At 33.9% G+C, this 20648-nt stretch overlaps 2 protein-coding genes across 4 annotated transcripts in view; both read right to left on the reverse strand.

Moving 5' to 3' along the window:
• Window positions 1–20648, reverse strand: part of LOC124632134 — an 86296-nt gene that overhangs the window by 64308 nt on the left and 1340 nt on the right. The gene's annotated exons all lie outside the window — the stretch shown is intronic.
• Window positions 15–3253, reverse strand: LOC124632135 (zinc finger BED domain-containing protein 4-like). 2 transcript variants are annotated; one of them, XM_047166820.1, is made up of 3 exons: window positions 2925–3253; window positions 2284–2412; window positions 15–1836 (listed from the first exon to the last, which is right to left on the reverse strand). In XM_047166820.1, the coding sequence occupies exons 1-3, from the start codon at window positions 3024–3026 to the stop codon at window positions 673–675; spliced, it is 1395 nt and encodes a 464-aa protein (XP_047022776.1). In that variant the 5' UTR covers window positions 3027–3253; the 3' UTR covers window positions 15–672. The 2 variants fall into 2 exon arrangements, with proteins under 2 accessions (XP_047022776.1, XP_047022775.1); XM_047166819.1 differs by having other exon boundaries at window positions 15–2412.

Raw genomic sequence — 20648 nt, forward strand, 5'->3', positions numbered from 1 at the left:
ATACTTTTCATTATATCAGATATTTAATCGTCTTGTCGTTTACATATTATTATATATGTAAGTACAATTAGGTAGTTTAGTTAAAAAAAATGTAGGTAGGTATACACTAGTTCAACCGCACCCTAATTGCATAACACACAACTAATCACCGTGTTCACAACTAATCATTTCGACAACTCAACAACATTAATTGCGTTACTTACGTTGTTGAGCAGATACATTTTTCGAAACTAATAATTAAGCCATTGATTTGGAAATTGTGTGCTAGTGTGAGTTGTTTCGTTAACGTGATCGTGACGTTTAGCGGGTTCGGCTCTCTGATTGGATAAGATCTTGGAGCAGGCCAATCGGAGTGCCGAACGTCATAAACGCGTCGATCGCGTTAGCGTAAAACAACTCACACTCAGCACACCGATTAGTTCAACGTTTGAACTAGTCAGAATTAGGAAATATAATGAACAAAGTAAAATATTTGGCTAAATCAGTCTTAAAAATCTTAAAATTAATGATTCTTATTTTTTTAAGTAGTAAAAAAGAACATTGTTTAGGACAACATGAAAATGTTATTTTGTTGACATATTCGAAGTCCTGTAACTAAAAAATACTCTAAAAATTAACTGAACAAAAGCACAATTAGTTAATCAGTTTTGTCAAATTAAAATAATAATTTTATTACTGACACAAATGATACAAATGGTTATTTCTAACAATTAAAATGTCGTCAATGGTTGTATCCTTTAACGATATTCTTAAGTTATTCATTATAAATTTTAAAGATGAGAATAGCCTCTCCACACTAACCTGTGTTGCTGGTGTAGCCAAGGCAATTTTAGAAATCAAGTATAATTGTGGATCAGTAATCTTCTTTGATTCCCAATAATTTAAAATATTTGTATTAGAAGGAAGCAACGGTTCATTAAGAAAAGCAAGCAAACTAATTTGCAAATTATCATTATGATTTAAATGCGGTAAATCTTGATATCGTTGCCTGAACTGCGTTTGCAAAAAAATGTCAAGGATGGAGGATGAAGTTGATGGTATGGGATCATCTGGAGTTTCATTTTCTGTTTCTCTTACACTAACGGTCGAATTTAACCTTAAATATCTTTGATATGTTTGGACTAAATGGGCACGAGCTAATTCCAGCTGTTGATTTGACAACATTGAATTTACTCTCGGATCTAGATAAATTGCACCCAGAAAACATTCATTTTCAAGAAGAGTTTTCTCTCTTTCCCTCATACAAATGACTAAAAATATGGCAAAAACTGTGTTTATATTTTCTATTTCTAGGATACATTTAAGCCAGGCAAGATAGAAATCTCCAAATGTCAATTGCTCATGTTGTATAGTTTTCGACAGAATACGACATGGTTTTAAAGCATCAAGAGTTTCATTAAGTTTCTGCCATGTATCTTCTACGGCAAAAGTTTGAAACACTGGTTCTGTGCGTCCACTCAAGAAATCTTTGAATAATAATATACGCTCTACCATGTCTGCTGTAGAATCCCATCTCGTAGGACAATCAATGATGGCTTGTGGTAAGCCCTGAACTCTTAACTGAAGAGCATTATTTGGTGAGCGCAGTACACGAGCTATCTGGCGACATTGTTCTAAAAGATCACGAAGTTCGCTACAAGCATCTCTTATAGCGAGCTGCAGTGTATGAGCTGCACAACGCACTGTAGTCAATTTGTTTTGGCCTTGATTATCAATATTTAGATTTAAGTTACCTGCTTCAGCGAACCACACCTCGTATCCGTTCTCATGCTCAGAATCCTCGCCTTCAACGAAGTCATGTTCCTCAGTTGTATTTTCTTGCATCTCTTCCTCCAACTGCTTTGACATTCGAATCATGTTAGCTCCATTATCAGAAGTTACGGAATATAATTGTTTAAGCTCAATACCGAAACGACTTAGGACTATCATCACTGTTTCTTTTAGAAATTCGGCCGTGTTTCTCTCATGTAATTCATGGACACTGAGGTTTCTTAGTACAATTTTACCATTTGCAATATACTGAATGTTTATGCCGAGAAATCTTCTAGATTTTACCGAAGCTACATCAATTTTTAACGATATAAGTTGATCCTTTAACTCATCATGGACATTCTTGCGTATATTATAAGCATGTTTTTCAATCATTGTTTTAATGTTTTTAACATTCACAGACAGGGGATTTGAATTTGGTATTAATGATATTAAGTCTTTAAAAGCGTCATCCTCTAAAATCGAAAACGGCCGACCATGAATCGTAACTAATTTAGAACAATGCTTCATTACTTTCATATGGTTGTCATCTTTTTTCGGTGGTACATTTTCTTTATTCTTTTTATTCTCGTGAAGGATTTTGTCGTGCAGCTGTCTGTGTTGTGTGTAGAAATGTCTCAATAAATTAGCACCATGATTTCCCTAAAACAAAAATCGAAGAAACATAAAAAAATCTTTCACCTTAATAATGACGTGGAAAAACCTAAATCTTCTAATGGATAGCGTATTCTTTACAAGCAACAATGTAACATAAATTTTATGTTAGTTAAATTTTAACTTCATTATAAACACATTTAACTAACAGGCATCACTTCAAATCAAATCATAAATCAAATATAATAAACTAAACTAAATATGTACATTAAACCTAACCATGTACATACACATATTATACAATAACCTAATAGTAAGTACATCAACAAAGTTATTACTACTACCTACCTTCACGTTAAGTTATAATATTTCGGCAGAAAAAAATCTGACTTAATTATCCATCATGTTAACTATAACAACAGAATATAATAACCACTAAATTAGGTACTTTATTATAATATTCTGTGCTGTAACATAGGTACCTTCTGTTCACTACCAGTCTAACTGTGAATTTTAAACATTTAAGCAAATAAATACATGCCAATCAATGGTTTACTTACCCGTAAAACTTGTTCACAGTTTTCTATTAGACACTTTGAAGTTTTATTGTTTTCATTGTAATCAAAGTATGTATAAATTAAATTCGTCTTCTTTCTACCCATTTTAAACACAAATAATATAAACAGGTGACAAAATCCCTTTGCTCAGCACACGTCTACCTACGAAGTCACGCACAAATCGAATGAAAAGAAATATCTTAAAGTACCTACCACGATCCATACAAGTTGCAACGCGTTTACCGCCGTTCGTCAAATAAACCGGTTAATTTAGGTAAAATAAAGTTCTTAAAACGTTCACGTTCTTAAGAAAAGTTCGGAGGAAAACCGTAATAAACCGGTATTAACTGGTATTTTTTAAACCGGTTCCGAGCCTTGAATGTAACAGGTAACTGATTAAGGAAGATAATTATTCATTTTACTGCTACAGTAATTACGACTACGACATTTTCAAAATCAGGAAATGAAGTCGGAAGGAAACGCTTATAATGTGGTCTAGTTATTTCTAGTTACCTTCTCGTAAGTATTTACAATATTTTGTTACATGGGTGATTTAATACATGATATGATTGGTTTCTGCCCGCGGCTTCGCTCTTTTCCCAAAGGAACTTCTCAACTTTGTTAAATGGATCAGTACATAAAACAACTGGTATTCGAAATAGTTAACCAAATATGTATCAATTGATATCGAGCCAGTAGCGAGTTTACTATAGTGCGTAGAAATATGACAATTGTGCAAACATATTCTATAGTTTACGAAACATTTAATTGAGTAAATATAGGATTTCAATTCATATTTTAAATGGCATTCAAGCTATTGATTTTAGTATCAACATGCATGTTGAAAGTTCCACAACCTAATGTGCAATATACAAAAAACTCCTTATTTTCATTGACGAATTCATATTGAATTAAGTATTCTTATCTGTATAAGTATGTAAGTAAAAAGCTTTCGAATTTGTTAAACAACCTCACAATAAATTGACCTCTGAACTGATCTTCTAATTGATAAATTTGGTAGAGAGCAAGGTCAAGTTTTTTATTTTTCAGCGAGCTATGTCCTTCCAACACACAACAGATGGGTGTAAAGCCCACACTAGCATTGTTCCATCGATGTCACCTTGATCAACGTCGCCTCTCTAAATACAAGGCACAAGGTTGCAACCTCATTAAAATCATTATTAATAACTAATGTAAAAAACTTGATGGAGTTGCTTATAATTGATAATATTTTTTTGAGGAAGTGAAAATAATTAGCAAACTTATAACCAGACCCAGAGAAATATGCATTACTGTCTGTATCAATTAGATAAGTATGTTGGTGTAGAAAACGCATGAATCATATTTCATCCATTGAAATGCACAATAGGTAATGATTAGTAATCAAGTTCTATTTTAGGTATGGCAACTTCTAGTTAAGTTTTCTCAAAGATTGACGTCAGTGACGACCCATCTAACACCTGAATGCTTTGACCTTTTTATTAAAAGTCAGGTGTGGGTTTAATGGGTTTTGGATAATACTCCTTGGGAAAATAAGTATGCTAATTGTTTTCGCGCAAAGAAGAAGTAAGGTCAGGGAAAAATCTCTAACAGTAATTGAATTAATTTCTCTCAACAGCATCACATTAGTTAAATTAATAATAAACATTTTCCACAGATATCTAATGTTAATCATGTATAGATTACCGCGAGAAAGTAGGAGAGCTTTCCCTGAAGCAAGAACTTCATGAATGAATATTTGTAGTATCTATTTATCGTAATATGCAAATTGAAAATGCTCATAAGCAATGCATAGAACTGCCAGGAGAAGACACTTCTTAATAGCAGAGGTTGGCTAGTTTAGCCAAGAAAATAATTAAAAAATACCTACAACATACTTATAAATATCTAGCCATCGGAATTGGAATATCCTTACTAATTAAAAAAGCAAAAATTATAAAAATATGGCTCTTCTGGGAAATTGGACGGAATCACGCGTCAGACTTGGACTACCTGCTCGTAGGTTATTCCAACCCGAATGAACGACAGACTTATTTTCTTTTTTTATATACATTTATAATTAATTTTAATAATTAAAATAGGTTGATTGATGTTACAATTATGCCTAAAATAAATACCGAAGTCTATTATATAAATAAAGTAGGTAATTCGAAATGTATTATAAATTAGGTTTAGGTTCTAAAGTACCGAAGACTGTTCGGATGTTACGATAGGTAACCTGGTACTCAAAAACTGCTCTCTCAATCTTAAAATACTGCACAGTTAACGGTCAAAGTTGTGGGCGATATACATATGTGATTACCATGGGTATCGTGTTTCATCAACAGTTCGCTTACACTTCAGTTGATATAGAATTAGGTACTAAATAATAATACTTGTCTATCTTGGTTCCCAAGGTGATTTAGAGCGGAGTGAGAACGGGCCCAAATAATAAGGATCCTGTTTTTGAGTGTCAAGTTTGTCAATTTATAGACGTTTGGTCTTTTGTCTGGGGTTATGAGATACAAAGTTTTATGCATTCCAAGTGTTGCAATTTGTTGACTGATTATTTCGTCGTAATACTAAGGATTGTTAACCTTTTCCCAATATAAAAGTCAAGGCACATAAGGATATAAATAATGCAATCAAAATGGTTACCATTAGGGAGATATTTCTAGTAACCCTTAGTTATGTCTTTCAATATAATGTTAATAGTTCATTGATCATGTATCCCTGTAACATTAAGTCAAAATCGTGACGATCAACACTTTATAAATACCAGGTTAAAATTATACGTAGGCAGTTTGCCTTGCCGTACTTGTCACGTAGAAAGCCCGAGACAAAGGTCTGTCAGTCAGTTCACTTGCGTAACTCGAAATCTGCATGTCTAATGATCGCTTTGGGGTCTTACGGTGATTGATTAAGCAGTCATGCAAACCAGTTCAGAGTTCAGACGATTTAAGATTAGAATAAACTGTAATTGGCACATTGTAGGCCTATGAATTTAACCGCCTAGAATTGGGAGCATTTCATTTAAACAGGGGCCCGAATCTCCTAATTTTACTTAAGCGACATACGATTCACGTTCGACTGAGATCCAATCCCGACTCAATTACGATTGAAGCATATGTGGCATTCCGCTATTTTTTCTTTGAAATAAAAGTTTTTATCCTTTTCTGTCATTCAGTAATGAATCATTTTGTCTGCAAATGATTTAAGGTTGCAATATGATTGTAGGGCAAACTACCGTATAGACCAAAAACACCAAAATAGCAGACCAATCGCAAACCAATCGAATTTCGTTGTAATACGATTGGTCTTATATTAGTAGTACAATGTGGTAAAAAAAAACTGCTATTGGGATCATATCGCGATTCAATTTCTATTCGATTTTGACATTATTAACTTAGGAGAATCGGGCCCCTGCTTTGTTCAAAGATGACACGGACATGTAGCGTTATGATAGTTGGCTTCATTTCACAATAAATATTATTTCCCAGTACCTTTCACAGATGTTATTAACCTCACTTCGAATTGGTGCAATATGGTACTCGTAGTGAGTCCTTAATGGATGTAAAAGTGTTGCATATGCAACTGGGGCTGACCTAAATTGTAGAACGAAGCTCGTAAGCTATATGCTATGTAGGTATGTAGTAACGTACAGGCTGTGTTTCCCAGTACAACAAGAAATGATGGTTGTAAACTCGCATATTTCTGTCGCTGGTCAGATTAGTAAGAGCTTAATAGCCATATAGTACTGGACATGAACGAAGCAAAGATTGTTAACTTATAATATCAGTAACACACCCGCATCTTATCCTCTAATCGTTGACCAGATACTTGACTGACAGGGTCCTAATTGCAGGCATATTTTGACGTCACTAATTAGCATACATAGCACCATTATTTGCGAAGATATTTAGCATACATACCAAATGAAGCGGATGATAATTGTAGCCGTAATTACAGCCTATGATTATAGCCTGACTGGGCTGATGGAGATCGCTCTGAACGTGAGACCTATTAGCGAATTATTAGCGCTGATCTAGATCTATCTAGGTACAACGTAGCTCACACACAAGTATTAGAAGTGACAGGTTTAAAGTATGTTAATAAATATTTCTAAACACTTGGAAAAGCGCTAGTACCTACAATGTATACTTAAGGAAAGAAGTAGCTCCGAGAATTCAAAGCTTTAGCTATTTATAGGTACAAACATATTCTACGAATTATTGACGGTAAGCTATTGTAACTTGTAGTTTATGGTAGCGCTGTGAGACAAGTTAAAAACTGGAGTGGTCGTACGAGTTTTTTAGTTGTGTATATCGATAAAAGGTGTATCGACTTATGTTGCTATTTGCAAATATTGACGAGTGTTTCAATCAGTCGTAGCTAGATATTGAAATAATGTCATGAACAAAAAGGTTTATTTTGGCTTTGATTGATAGATTGCTGACACTACGAGATCACGAATTCAGCAATTCTAAAGTTTAACCGTCTTACCACAAAAACTTTTTAACGTCAGTTTAAGACTTGTCTAAAAAAATGTCAAATTATGACGTTGACATAAGGTTCATTTTGGAGCTACATTTTTTTTAGACAAGTGTAAGACAGTTGTTAAAGTTTTTGTAGTAAGGCCATAAGTTTTCTAACTTTTTTCCATTTGGGTACTGGTGTTACGACTCAGTTTATCTACTGTAGAGTCCGATTGCTGTCCAATGGCTTCTCGCAATAATTTTGTACGGTTTAAACGCTCTACTTTTGTAAGCCGTCAGATCTAAAATAAGTTAACTTCTGAACCAGCTACACAATGAACGTTATGACATTTACCGTTAATAAAAAGATCGTATTAGTATATCGATAAATTGATCTCAATTGACTTTTTATCCCTTTTTACTTTCAAACAAAAGAAAGCCGTAGTAAACGAATCAATTTATTGACACCTACTTTATTAAAGCCATCGAATGTGGAACATGACGAATCTTCGATGAAGTATCAGGGCCTTTATTAGTATCTGGTATCGACAGACAAAATGGTAGGCGTATAAAGCTGTTGCAGAAGGAAGCAAGTTACTAATCACTTTCAGGGGAATACAGCCTATAAGTACACTAGTGAAAGGACTATATTTCTATAGGTGCACCGAAGAGGAAAGAGGTGTTAGTATGCGCGCCGATTTGTATGAAATAACGGAACGACCAGTTAAGCACTTGACGACTGTCAATATCCTATATCTATAAGTTTCTAGGAAAATGTTTAATATTTTGATAAATAAGTTATTTAATACCACTCGTAGTAATATAACAAGAATTACCCAAAAAATAATTTATTTCCTTTATTTGATTTTGATAAAAATACATAATGTAAAATATAACCATTCATTGCGCATTGAAAAAATGAACAACAGTGTTTCAAATGTTGTCAAAACCTTAAGTGGTCACCTGTCTGGTAACATTGCTTACTCCCTTAGGATAGTTTCAGTTTTATTCTTTCTCAAAACATCAATACCGAAAATTGACAAACCATCCTATATGAAAATTAAAAAAACTTGAATGAAGTAGGTCTCAAGGTTAAGAAATAATGACCATTTTCTATACCTGAATAGGTAGGCAGAAAATTGGAAATAAGAACCTTTATATTTTTTCTTATTACTGAAATACTATCATAATAATTAGCTAGGTAGGTAAAACATGTAAGGTATATGAAATTTTCCTTACAGAGCTTGCAATGTCTGAGTATGAATGTGGGTGAATGGAAGAGAGACAACTAGGGTGACTGAAGAAAAATGTTATTATCAGTATCTCATGAAATGTTGGAATGTCATTTTCAATAATTATTATGACTATTCAATACATACATAAGATGCCTATCATTTGCTGAACTAGTGCAAAGGTACTCATTATGCAGGTTTCCAACTTCAGTTGAAAACTGACAGGTTGCAATAAAAACAGGCCTTCAAATAAAAATGTTTTTTACAAAATAATAGAAACCAACTTTATTATTCTAGGTACTTACCTAAAACCTCCAAAATGTGACAAATACTATGTTGAAAATCTCATGAAAATCGGTTCAGCTAACATGAGATAAATAAACATGTATATACAGGTCAAACCGAGACCCTCCTTTACTTTTGAAGTTGGTTAAATACTTTCTTTTTTATTTTCCCTTAAGATCTTAATTCCTATTACTTTTTCAGTGAACATTGTCCCACCATTACTTATTTCAAGCTTATTTCCTATTTGAGCTCTTTAGTTGTTTATACTGTGTTTTTAGATAATTAAGGATTTCCTAACCAGAATATATTATATAGATTGTGAGAAAGAAAAAAAATAAAGAGGGGCTCTGAAGTGTAGGTTTTGTTGAAATAGGCATATAATAATACCTATCCAAAACTACAGCTCAACTAAGATAAAATGCCCTTGAGGTTTTGTCTAAACAATATTAGAAACTCTACCAACTATATTTTCCTATCCTAAGTTAATTAGGTACTAAAAGAAAGCTCACTCACCTCGTGCACTCCATGTTTATTTGGATGAAAAACTTCGCAACGCTTAGAAATGCTTTTCAATATTTTTTTGTTATTATATACTTGACGGACTTAAAAAATGGATTCAGAAATTACTTGGTTTTCAAAACCAGAATGAATCATCTCTTCATAAAATTATGGAAATTATTGAAACTTTTTAGAGAACATGCATGAAACTTTTACATGTTTTGAATTTGGAAGCTCTTTCTTTTGTCAGAATCGTGTATGACATTGACATTTGATACAAATGTTACTAGATGATTCAAATTTATTACTACTATGAAAAAAATAAATCCGACAAAAAAAAGTAGTTGCACGAGCTAACAGTTGCTTATTTAATTGAAAGTAGGATATTTCTGTTTATAGAAATTATATTCTTTCATGTTGATACATCATTGGTGATGGTATAATTTGACGTTAGAATTTGAATCTGAAGCTGTCTTTTGCTTACATTGATTTTTTATATTACGGTATTAAAAAAGCAAAAACTGCATTGAAATTATTCTAGCCAAACATTTACAGCTCATATTTTTTCTATCATAGTTTTGCTCATATTTATTCCTTCCTTTCTATAAAAGTTATGAGAGCTCCACCCGTACTCGTTCGTTTGTAGGTAGGCTTAGTTCTAACTTAAGTTTTGGTAGTCATAAAAACCATATTCGGGTGTTTATTGTGTCAATTTTTTTTACTGTAGTGAATAGTTTCCCCGTAATTGGCAACACGTTTCTTTTTCATAGTTCGAACTTCGATTCGAATTTCAAACTTTTCCAATGTTTTTTTGTTTTCATCGTAAGTTATTTTGTTATAGTTTGTTGAAAAGTGAAAATTAATTTATGTTTACATATAAGCAAAATACAACAGCCTATATTTTACGAAGAACAGCAATCAAATATGTAGATGAACCTTTTGTAGCGGTATTTCTTGTGATCCAGGGAGATTACTATGAACACAGGTCAAAGAAATACTATGAAGGTAAGCTTTCAGACTTTGTTTCAGTTTCATTATTTAATCGCTCTCTTGATAATATAGCCCAGCTCGTCGCTTGTGATTTCGCTGCATGAGATTTAACATATTACCTAGTACTTAGCGAAAAGCTCTGCTTAATGTAATTTGAGAAATACATTTGCTAGGTATTGGAATCGCTGCTTGTTTGACTCACTTGGCTCGCTCGCACCCTGAGCTAGCATGCAGCGTGTTAAAGTGCACACTACAATTTCTGCCTGTATCCTATAGAATGTTACTTACTATTTGCTTCTTCATACAAAACTAGCTGTTTTCCTGCGGTTTCACTACCATTCCAGTTAGAAACTTATTGCAGTACCTGGATAAAATATACCCTATGTTGCTCGGAATAGTGTAGCTTCATAACAATTTAGGTTTTGGAGACTTTAGAATACCCGCATTAGCATTGTAAACTTTTATTCAGCTGATAGTTTGTTTGGGCTCATAAATCAGAATGAAATCAAAATCTTAAAAAAATAAATATCAACCATCAAGACAACTGTTGGCCGTTTTGTGTGTAGTGTGAGGACACTCTTAGGGTACAAACAAACAATCTCTCTCTTTATTACATCAAGTATAGAAGTTATTTCTTAAAGAATTATAGATACAAATATTATTATATACTTATGTATAAGTAAGATGAATTTAACGAAGTAGGTGTTAGCGCAAAACTTAATAATAGTTAGGCATAAGTCAATCAATAAAAAAATAAACAAATTCATTTTGCTGTCATATAAAATACATAAAAACCTGAACCTACTATACTTTAGAAATATTGAAATTTAAAATTATAGTAAACTGCAAATCTTTTCTATATAATCACAGGTACCTACTTAATCAAATTTTAATAAAATAGTAATGTTTATTTTTGAAAACTAATGAATACAATATTTTCCCAATTTCCAGTAATACTTAAACAATAATTAATACTTAAAGGCATTGTTGCGGAAGATATTTGACTTAGAATATGTCTGCTTTGCTAAATGAAACTTGTCATGCCAGCCATCTTGTCAAGTACCTAATTGGTAATAATTTAATTTATTGCGGTTTTTAAGTCAAGCTAGATAAATTATGTAAAAATTAAATAAAACAATCAATTTAAAAATTATAAGCCACATGAGTTTATTCATGAGTTTTTACTCTATACCCTTATCCAAAACTGTAGGTAGGCATAAATGTATAATGTAATGTATATGTATATATGTTACAGCCAAAGTGATTACATATATATTATACATAATCACTAGTCATTATATTTAATACCCAAATTGACCTGACAATGTGATAAATTAATTACTTTATCTGGATATTATTTATAATAGCTGGTCAAAGTTAGCCAAAGTAATAAATATGGTAGGTATAACCAACTTGGTACTGACTAGGGAATGCAATCCCGATCCCGCGGGATCCCGATCTCGCGAGATCTCGTGTAATTTTTCGGGATCAATCCCGACGCATCATATGACGAGATTGACGGGATTGGGCGGCAGTGGTCAGCGACGCAATACACACACAACCAAGTCCTTTTGCACGGCGATTTTTGCAGTTTGCGTATAATTGCTTCGCCACGCTGTTGCCAACCAGCGTTGAGTCGGAGAGGGCATTCTCAGCAGCGGGGTACATTGCAACGGACATTAGATGCCGTTTAGCAGATGAAACTATTAATACCCTTTGTTTTTTAAGGAGTCATTTTCAAAATCACTCTTTTTCCTAATTCCCTTGAAATAAGCTTATTGTTTTGATTACCTAATTTACCTACGTTAATTTCCTTACAACCTGATTATTATTTAGTTGGTAAGATTAAAGAATAAAGGTTTTTATTTTCTTTCGAGTGATATGTTATTTTAATTAACCTCACTATCACAAACAAGCAGTTATATAGCTTTTTCAGTCATCTGAATTCAATTTTTTTTTTAATTAGACGGGATCCCGAAAATTCCGGGATCCTGCGGGATTGATATTTCTAATCCCGCGGGATCCCGAATTTGCAATCTCGAGTCGGGATTGCATTCCCTAGTACTGACTAATTCTTAAAAACGGTTTAAGTTATTGTCGACTTTTTTAATGATAAATCATCAAATGATTCCTCACGCTGAGGTTTAGCAGCGTGAAGGAATATCAGACTGTTAGTGACTTAAACCCATTGGGGTTTGCTGAATCTTTTCGAGGAGCGCGTGGAACAAGGTGCGCTGCCGAGACGGGCCCGTGTCTTCTAAGAGACGGAAGGACGATGAGCCACCCGAAACTCACCGCCCACAGACCCACACCTAAGAGGGCTGGGAGACGTCACTTGACACCCGGTACCCGTGGTGTCTTCCACGTCCATGGCAGCAGCTGGGATGAGAGGTGTTAACTTCCCTAGTGTTTGCATGAGACGACGGCATACCATTACCTTTCACCCCGGACCATGGCTTGAACCAGGGCCGAGCACGAGAGGTCGCCGCTGCCTATTGCCTCGACGAGGACACGGCGGTGCCCTTCCCAGGCAGGGCACACCTGAACTGTGAGGTTCACCGTGTCCTCCGGGCCGTCCCTATAGTGGCCCGAGCCACAATTCAAAGAGGAGACTTTTCGCTACTATTAGGGCGTGCCTTGCTTTGGGCTAACTAGCCTTTTTTGAATTATATTAAGGTCAGCTTTAGTTAGCTTTAGTTAGTTAACATGAAATAATAATCTTGACATTATCCAAGTCTGTGGAGATGTTATATAAAATTGCTAGTTAATGTGATTAATTCTGTGTCAATTATCACTTTATCCGAATTGAGTAGATATTTTAATAATAGCTAGATAATATATATAATATTTAGACTTATTACTTTGGCTGTAACATATATAAATGTATGTAAGTGGAGTTGTAAACTCCATTCTTTAATCTGCCAATCACCAATGATACTATTTATTTACTAGCTTCACCACAATTACGGTTACAGTTTCAGAGCTGCGGTTATCGACACAAGTGTGTCAAATTATAATATTTATTTATCGTAAGCGTATGTGTACGTGATGGACGGGTACTGTGTCAACCTCATACTCAATTCAGGTCGTGGGTTCGGGCCAATGTAAATTGAATGACATAAAAATAATTAAAAAAGGAAATTCACATTTTACTGTCGGATATTCAATATTTAGTATCGGATACTCTTCCGCTGGCGCAGCTTTAATAGTTTCCATTTTTATGTGTGTGTTTTATGTTATTACCTATCTAATTACTGCCTTTTACTTTTTACTATTTTTCAATTAAGTCTAGAACATAATTAGGTGCTTATTCAGTTTAGGTTGCGTAATATAGTAATAGGTGTCTGAAACGAATGCCGCACCTATCTATTTTAAAAAAAGAGAAGTGGTGGCCTAGTGCCATTACATCGGTTGTTTGGAACTTACAAGCTGTCTGCCTATATCGAAAGTTTCAACAGTAAAGTGCAGTACATGCTATATACGTACATGCTTATGTTCTGCAAGTCATCTGGACACCATGGCGTTAAAAGACATAGTAGTCATAACCAGGCTCCGCTCGTAGTTTCGCCCGCGTCCCGTATTAACTTCATAACTACCACCTACGTTCACCACCTACCTATTTAGCACATCCGACTAAAAGGAACATTCCTCGATAAATGCACCCTAACATTGAAAGATTTTTCCAGTTCCTAGATTGCTACTTGTGTAGTGGTGGTGGTGGTGGTTTCCAAATTCTAAGTAGGATCACTTTCACAGTGGTAGAGATTAATAGTTAGTAATAATTAAGTAGGTACTTAAAAGCTGCCTGAAATAAGTGTCACTCAATTAAAAGGCAGTTGTTAATGTTTTTTTTTTGTTAGGTATTTATTCCGTTTTGGTTATGTCGATAATGAAAAACGCTCAAGCTCAGTCACAAAATGGAGAAAACAGCTTCTCAATTTGAAGTTTCTTATCTCCCTGTTCAAGTTTCGACTTGTCAGTGCAAACCTACTTATGTGTAAATCGTGGAAAACAGGTCTATTGCGATACAGCTATGCTATACTCATAGTTAGTTCGATTCCAATAAGTAGGAGTAAAGATGTCTTATTATTTAGAAAAAAGCCAGTTATTTTGTTCCATAAAAAAGAGGTAGGTTCCTACAATCTAAAAAGTTAGGGTGCTTTCTTAATAAAATAAATATTGTACAGACCGAAAAAGTTCATTAGGAACATCAATAGGTATTCCTAGATACAGGTATGTACACATTATTTCTTTATTTCAATACCCTTTCTCTTTCCCTATTAATCTGCGTCTCTTATAAACTGTTATGACGACAGGCATAGGAGCGTGTTTATTAACAAATCGAACGAAATAAATCAATCATTTAATGCATAGATTACAGCTTGTAGGGTACTCGAGGCACTTACTGTCTGGGTCTTTAAAATAGGTAAATGCCATTAATTAAACCAATATAGGTGGTCATGTATCTGCCTCGTACGGTCGAATGGTCATAGACGTGTGGTGTGGAAGGCATCGTGAGACGCGAGGTGGGTGCAACGTCCTGCGCGCCAGTCGCCTCTGACTGGCATACGTAATGCGCCCACTGCTAAGGGTCTGTGCTACTTACGCTATTAAAACAGATAGTTTTACTTTTATTGATTGGGTCTTTAGTTTTGAGTTAGTAGTTTTTGTATTCTTAATTATATTTTAAATTATTATTGACACCTGGCCAACCAATTTTCACTTTAGAGTGTTTTACTTACATTACACTAGCTATATGTAAAGAACCGCCTTTTCTGGAAGAGGCCAATGACTGCGATTTGTCGATCTAACAGTTATAGATGTGTAAGAGACTCTAAAATATAAATTAATAAAAGTTTATAGAAGTCGATGCAGTTGATTGACCTTTTAATATTATGCTAACGTTTATTACGAAACGTCTGCTTGAAAAAATCAAATGGTTTAGCGGTATAATCGGTCGTAGTCATTCTTTATCCTTAACAAACTATACCGGCTCGAACTTAATGTTCCTGTCATTTATATATTTGCAAGTTTTGCATGATCTATCAGATAAAAAGACAAATCTACTAGTTGTTTCTAAAATCCAAGAATTTTTTATTAAAATATTGAAAAGCTTTTCAAAGTAGGATGTAAAAAAATCTTTTTGGTTTTAAGAAGTGGTACTGTTTGCGGTATTTTCCGCAAACCCTCATGCGTCACTGATTAGCCATCTCTGAATCACTGGACAGTCGCGACATCGTCGTGTTTTTAAATGGTGTGTTAAGTAGGTGAAGTGCTTTTGCAGAGAGCATAGTATTTTAATGTTGTGTGAACTATAACTAATAATCACTAAACACACAAAGCTTAAGAGAGGTCAATACACATTTCAAAACATTTAAAAATAATGTTTCAAGCTATATTATCGAATGAAAATCAAAATACTACGTTCTGCGATTTATGAATTATTGAGATTTATCCACTTTTTTATGTATGAAAACTTTGTTCTTTGAGAATTAATAAAACCTTTAAGGATGTAGAACTTTAATAAGTAAATAAATATAGGGTAATACTAGTATTAATAGTTAATTATAACCTGGCCCATTGCGTCTGCGCGAAAAATTGTTGTGGCGATGCACGATTGGGTAGTTAATCACAAATGAATATGTGCGTTATGGTTTGTACCATAAAGGTTATAATAGCATCAATAGGAATAAATTACTGAATATGCTATGAAATTATAAGCCCAGAAAAGTTTTCTTTATCGTAGTCAGCGTATTGTGATCTACTAAGTGACAAGTTCATAACAGAAATATTAAGATGAGTTTAGATTCATCTAAGTTAAGTGAAAGTGGTTTAGTTAAGTTAAGAGTAATTTAGTTCCAATGAATCATAATAAGTAAGGTAAGTTTTGTTTGACCTTAATATTAAAATTAAGGAACACTATTCTTAAGGAATTATAAGAAATTTTGTAACGGTTCACGATCGGCATTGCAGCGCAGTTCATAAACATTTTACAAGTCTCATGACCTAGGGTTGCGAGATCAAACTGCATTTACAATCAAAAATAGGTACACTCCACTCAATGATATTTTTTTCGCCTTTTCATTTGATTTTTTATTTTTATTTAATATTATTTAATTCGTGGATAATAGTGTGGGTTATATGCTAATTTAAATAATATTGATTTATTGAGATGAACCCAAAATAAAGCGCTTAGAGAAAATAGTGTCACACAAAGTAAACTGTAGTTATTAAAAGCATGATTGGCATCATTTAATCACTTACGTAAAACATTGTAATAATAACCTTTATAAAATTATATAACGAACCATGGTTAATAGCCAACCCTATTCCTGTCGATTTGAGAGAAGACTTTCGCAAGGCCTAGCGATGTAAACGTAACTTACGATCGTCACGATTTGTATCATTTTAAATGGTTGTTGTTTTAAAATTAGTGTTTTGCAACGGTTGAGGCTGTTCAACAGCGGCCTAGTAATGCAGATATGGAATATGATGTCCATCAGGATTGAGGAGCCACTTTTTGTATCTTAATGAAACTTTGTACTTATTTAGTAGTAAGTTAAAAAGTATTGTAGGCTCAATCTTGGAATTTGTAGTATAATAGTTCAAAAGTTATATGAACACAAAGGTGGCTCCTCAATCTAAATATTTGGACTGAGGAGCCACGTTGGAACACAGAAAGTATACGATGCACATTCTTGAAAATTTTGTATGATTTAGTAGTAATTGAGCGCAATGAGTACTAAAAATTTAATTCCAGTACCTTTAATATTTCAGAAGATACAATACTTTTAATGTGGCACCTTAACCCATACAATGAAAGTGTGAACTCCCATGAATCGTAAGTGGCAAATTCAAATTACACCCCATAAACATTTAGTAGTAAGTGTGTCTGAATTCGTAGTACATAAACAAAGTAGTAAAACTGAGTGAATTTTGTAAAAAAACGTATTTTAAGTGGCTCCTCAATCCTGACGTTTCTGAAATGAGAAAATGCTTGAGTTACCTGAAATCGGAATGGAATAAAAAAAATAAAGACACTAACATTTAGTATAAATTTCTACTAAATACATGCACAAATGAAAATTGTATGTATTCAATATCTGATAAAAAATCATCTTTTCCATATTCCTTGGGACGTCGCCATTAAAGGTGACCATGTAATATGAATAACATCAGGATAAATAGCTCTCAGCTTTGCTGCTGTTCTCTCGCTGTGGCGGCTATTGGGCGGATATTGGGCTGACATAGTGTAGTCTCAATATATGACATGTCATCGACACGAAAGAAGAAGAAGCTTTGCCGCCAATTTTTTTTTATATTCTTTATTATTTTTCATCTTTAATAATTTGTCGTCAATCGTCGTGCTGAGTTCCTCTGTATGATCTTATTGTCATTTAGTACAGCTGTCAATTTTACTAAATGTGCATGATTTTTCTAAAATGTTTTGATGTAGCAAAAATGTTCATCAATCAGTTATCAAAACTGCAGTATCAGTTTCCTAAACATCACTTGGAAAACTTGCTATTCAAAACACCGACAAAATTTCTACTAGGAATAAGTCCAGAACAAGGTTTTAACAACTTACTTAGCAATTCTCCAAAATTAAAATTAAGAATAGATACACATGCTTGGCAAAACCTTTTGATGCTAGTAATATATTCCAGTCATTAAAACCTTTTGAAACACACATAAAGTTCTTAAAACCAAGATTTAACATAGGTGCCCGTTTTTTTTTTTGCAAAAGAATGTATTTTAAGTACCCTTAGTGGCAGTTTTGGAAACTCTTTACCAAAATAAATAAAATATGGCCTAACACAAGGTAGCTGCTATCAACCGTTAAGGAGTTCCCTTAACACACTTTGTCTTCATTGTCAGGTCTGATATGGTACTCAAAACATATTTCGGTGTAAAGATCTCGTTAATACGAAGCCAATGAGCCCAAACACTTGGCAGTTGCTATTTACCGATACGGAGTTCCCTTGATTTTCTGTCGCCTCCATCATCAGGTAAGATCCAAACCTTCATAGTCATATTACGAATAACCTGTTAGCTATGGGACAAAACTGCGAGTAGAAAGAAAAAAAAAATCATATCGGTCCAGGCGTCTTCGAGGAAGCGAGTAACAAAGAAAATAACAAGTGACTTGAGAACCTGCTCCTTTTTTTAAAGTCGGTTACAACAACGCAGCGAATATCTGTTTCATATGTAATGTTGTCATTGTTAAAAAAATTGCGAAGTATCGAATTTGCGGACAATGAAAATCAAATCCATTGCCACTACGAAATACTAGGCAGTATGGTCGTAACACTTTAGCCTGCCCTATAAAGGGCAAAAAAAAACAGGCGCGTTTTTTGAATTTGGAACATTGCTCCAGCAATGTTGAATGACAAAGCAAGTTTATTAAATAGGTACTTTATTAAGTAAGGTTATTAAATACTTTTGTATTTACCCAATAATATTTTGTCATTTAAGAGGCGGAATAGCCATAAATGTGTTTGCCTACAGAGGTTTAATAAAAAATTGGCGGCAAAGCTGAGAACTACCCATTTATCCTGATTTTTATTCATATTACATGGTCACCCTTAATGGCGACGTCCTAAGGAATATGGAAAAGATGATTTTTTATCAGATATTGAATACATACAATTTTCATTTGTGCATGTATATTTAGTAGAAATTTATACTAAATGTTAGTGTCTTTATTTTTTTTATTCCATTCCGATTTCAGGTAACTCAAGCATTTTTTCATTTCAGAAACGTCAGGATTGAGGAGCCACTTAAAATACGTTTTTTTACAAAATTCACTCAGTTTTACTACTTTGTTTATGTTCTACAAATTTAGACACACTTACTACTAAATGTTTATGGGGTGTAATTTGAATTTGCCACTTACGATTCATGGGAATTCACACTTTCATTGTATGGGTTAAGGTGCCACATTAAAAGTATTGTATCTTCTGAAATATTAAAGGTACTGGAATTAAATTTTTAGTACTCATTGCGCTCAATTACTACTAAATCATACAAAATTTTCAAGAATGTACATCGTATACTTTCTGTGTTCCAACGTGGCTCCTCAGTCCAAATATTTAGATTGAGGAGCCACCTTTGTGTTCATATAACTTTTGAACTATTATACTACAAATTCCAAGATTGAGCCTACAATACTTTTTAACTTACTACTAAATAAGTACAAAGTTTCATTAAGATACAAAAAGTGGCTCCTCAATCCTGATGGACATGGAATATGCAGTTCAATTATTATGATGCAAGACGGTCTGGGGTCGGCAAACTATTACGTAAAGATGTAACCTACTATAGGTGCATGTACAGACAAACTTTAAATATTTTGGGCCTTACTACAAAAACTTTAAACCCTGTTTTACACTTGTCTAATAAAATTTTGGCTGCAAAATGAACCATATGTCAACGTCATAATTTGTCATTTTTTTAGACAAGGCATAAACTGACGTTTAAAAGTTTTTGTGGTAAGACGGAATATGTATTGTAGCTAATTCCATTGAATAGATCAATATGAAGCGCCATGACATTGATAACATTTGCTGTAGATATTGCTATTGTAATTTTTTGAAGTCCACTCCATTCATCAACTGCTTACTGGCCTTAATTTAATTGATGTAGTATTTCCGACTTTACAGTAAATATTGTGTTGGTATGATCTGCATTTGTAGTGTTATAGTTGTCAGAATGTACCACCTCCATACACAGACTACGTCCATATATTCTCTTCCAATATTATTTAGTTCCAAAGTCGAGTAATGGACGTCCATGACTAATATACCTACGATGTCTGCGGTCATCGCAGATATATCGGAAACTATACATGCATTCATATGTGGTCGATACCATCATGTAGTTTGCGTGTTTATTGCTCATTATCCTTCATATTCTGACTAGCGATGACCAGCTATAACCATCTTAGGTTGGTAAGGAAGCTCAATTGTAGGTGTTGCAACATAGGGTTCATGTCTGCTATATTTAGATGATCGGTAAATTGAAGAGATGTCTTGGTTTATATTAGCCTTTCTAAACACGATTCCCAGATTAAAATGGATAATTTTGACCTAGAGCATGGAGCACGAGCTTGTTTGGAGATTTGGTAATCATTAAAATTAATTGTTTTCTAGCACGAAGAGGGCTTTGAAAGTGGAGAAGAGTGCAAAACTTTTGGAGGTCGTGACTTCACGATCATGATCTGTATATTTGGTTTTGCTAAAAATCTATTTATAAGTTAGCGATGTTTA

Source organism: Helicoverpa zea, chromosome 7 (assembly GCF_022581195.2).
Source record: "Helicoverpa zea isolate HzStark_Cry1AcR chromosome 7, ilHelZeax1.1, whole genome shotgun sequence".
NCBI classification, from domain to species: Eukaryota; Metazoa; Arthropoda; class Insecta; order Lepidoptera; family Noctuidae; genus Helicoverpa; species Helicoverpa zea.

Bases quoted from the DNA above. Each gene is read 5' to 3' on its own strand.
- LOC124632135 (XM_047166819.1), bottom strand. From the start codon at position 3,026: ATGGGTAGAAAGAAGACGAATTTAATTTATACATACTTTGATTACAAT. The intron at 2,413-2,924 runs GTAAGTAAACCA...TTTTTGTTTTAG, and splicing joins ACTGTGAACAAGTTTTACGG to GGAAATCATGGTGCTAATTT.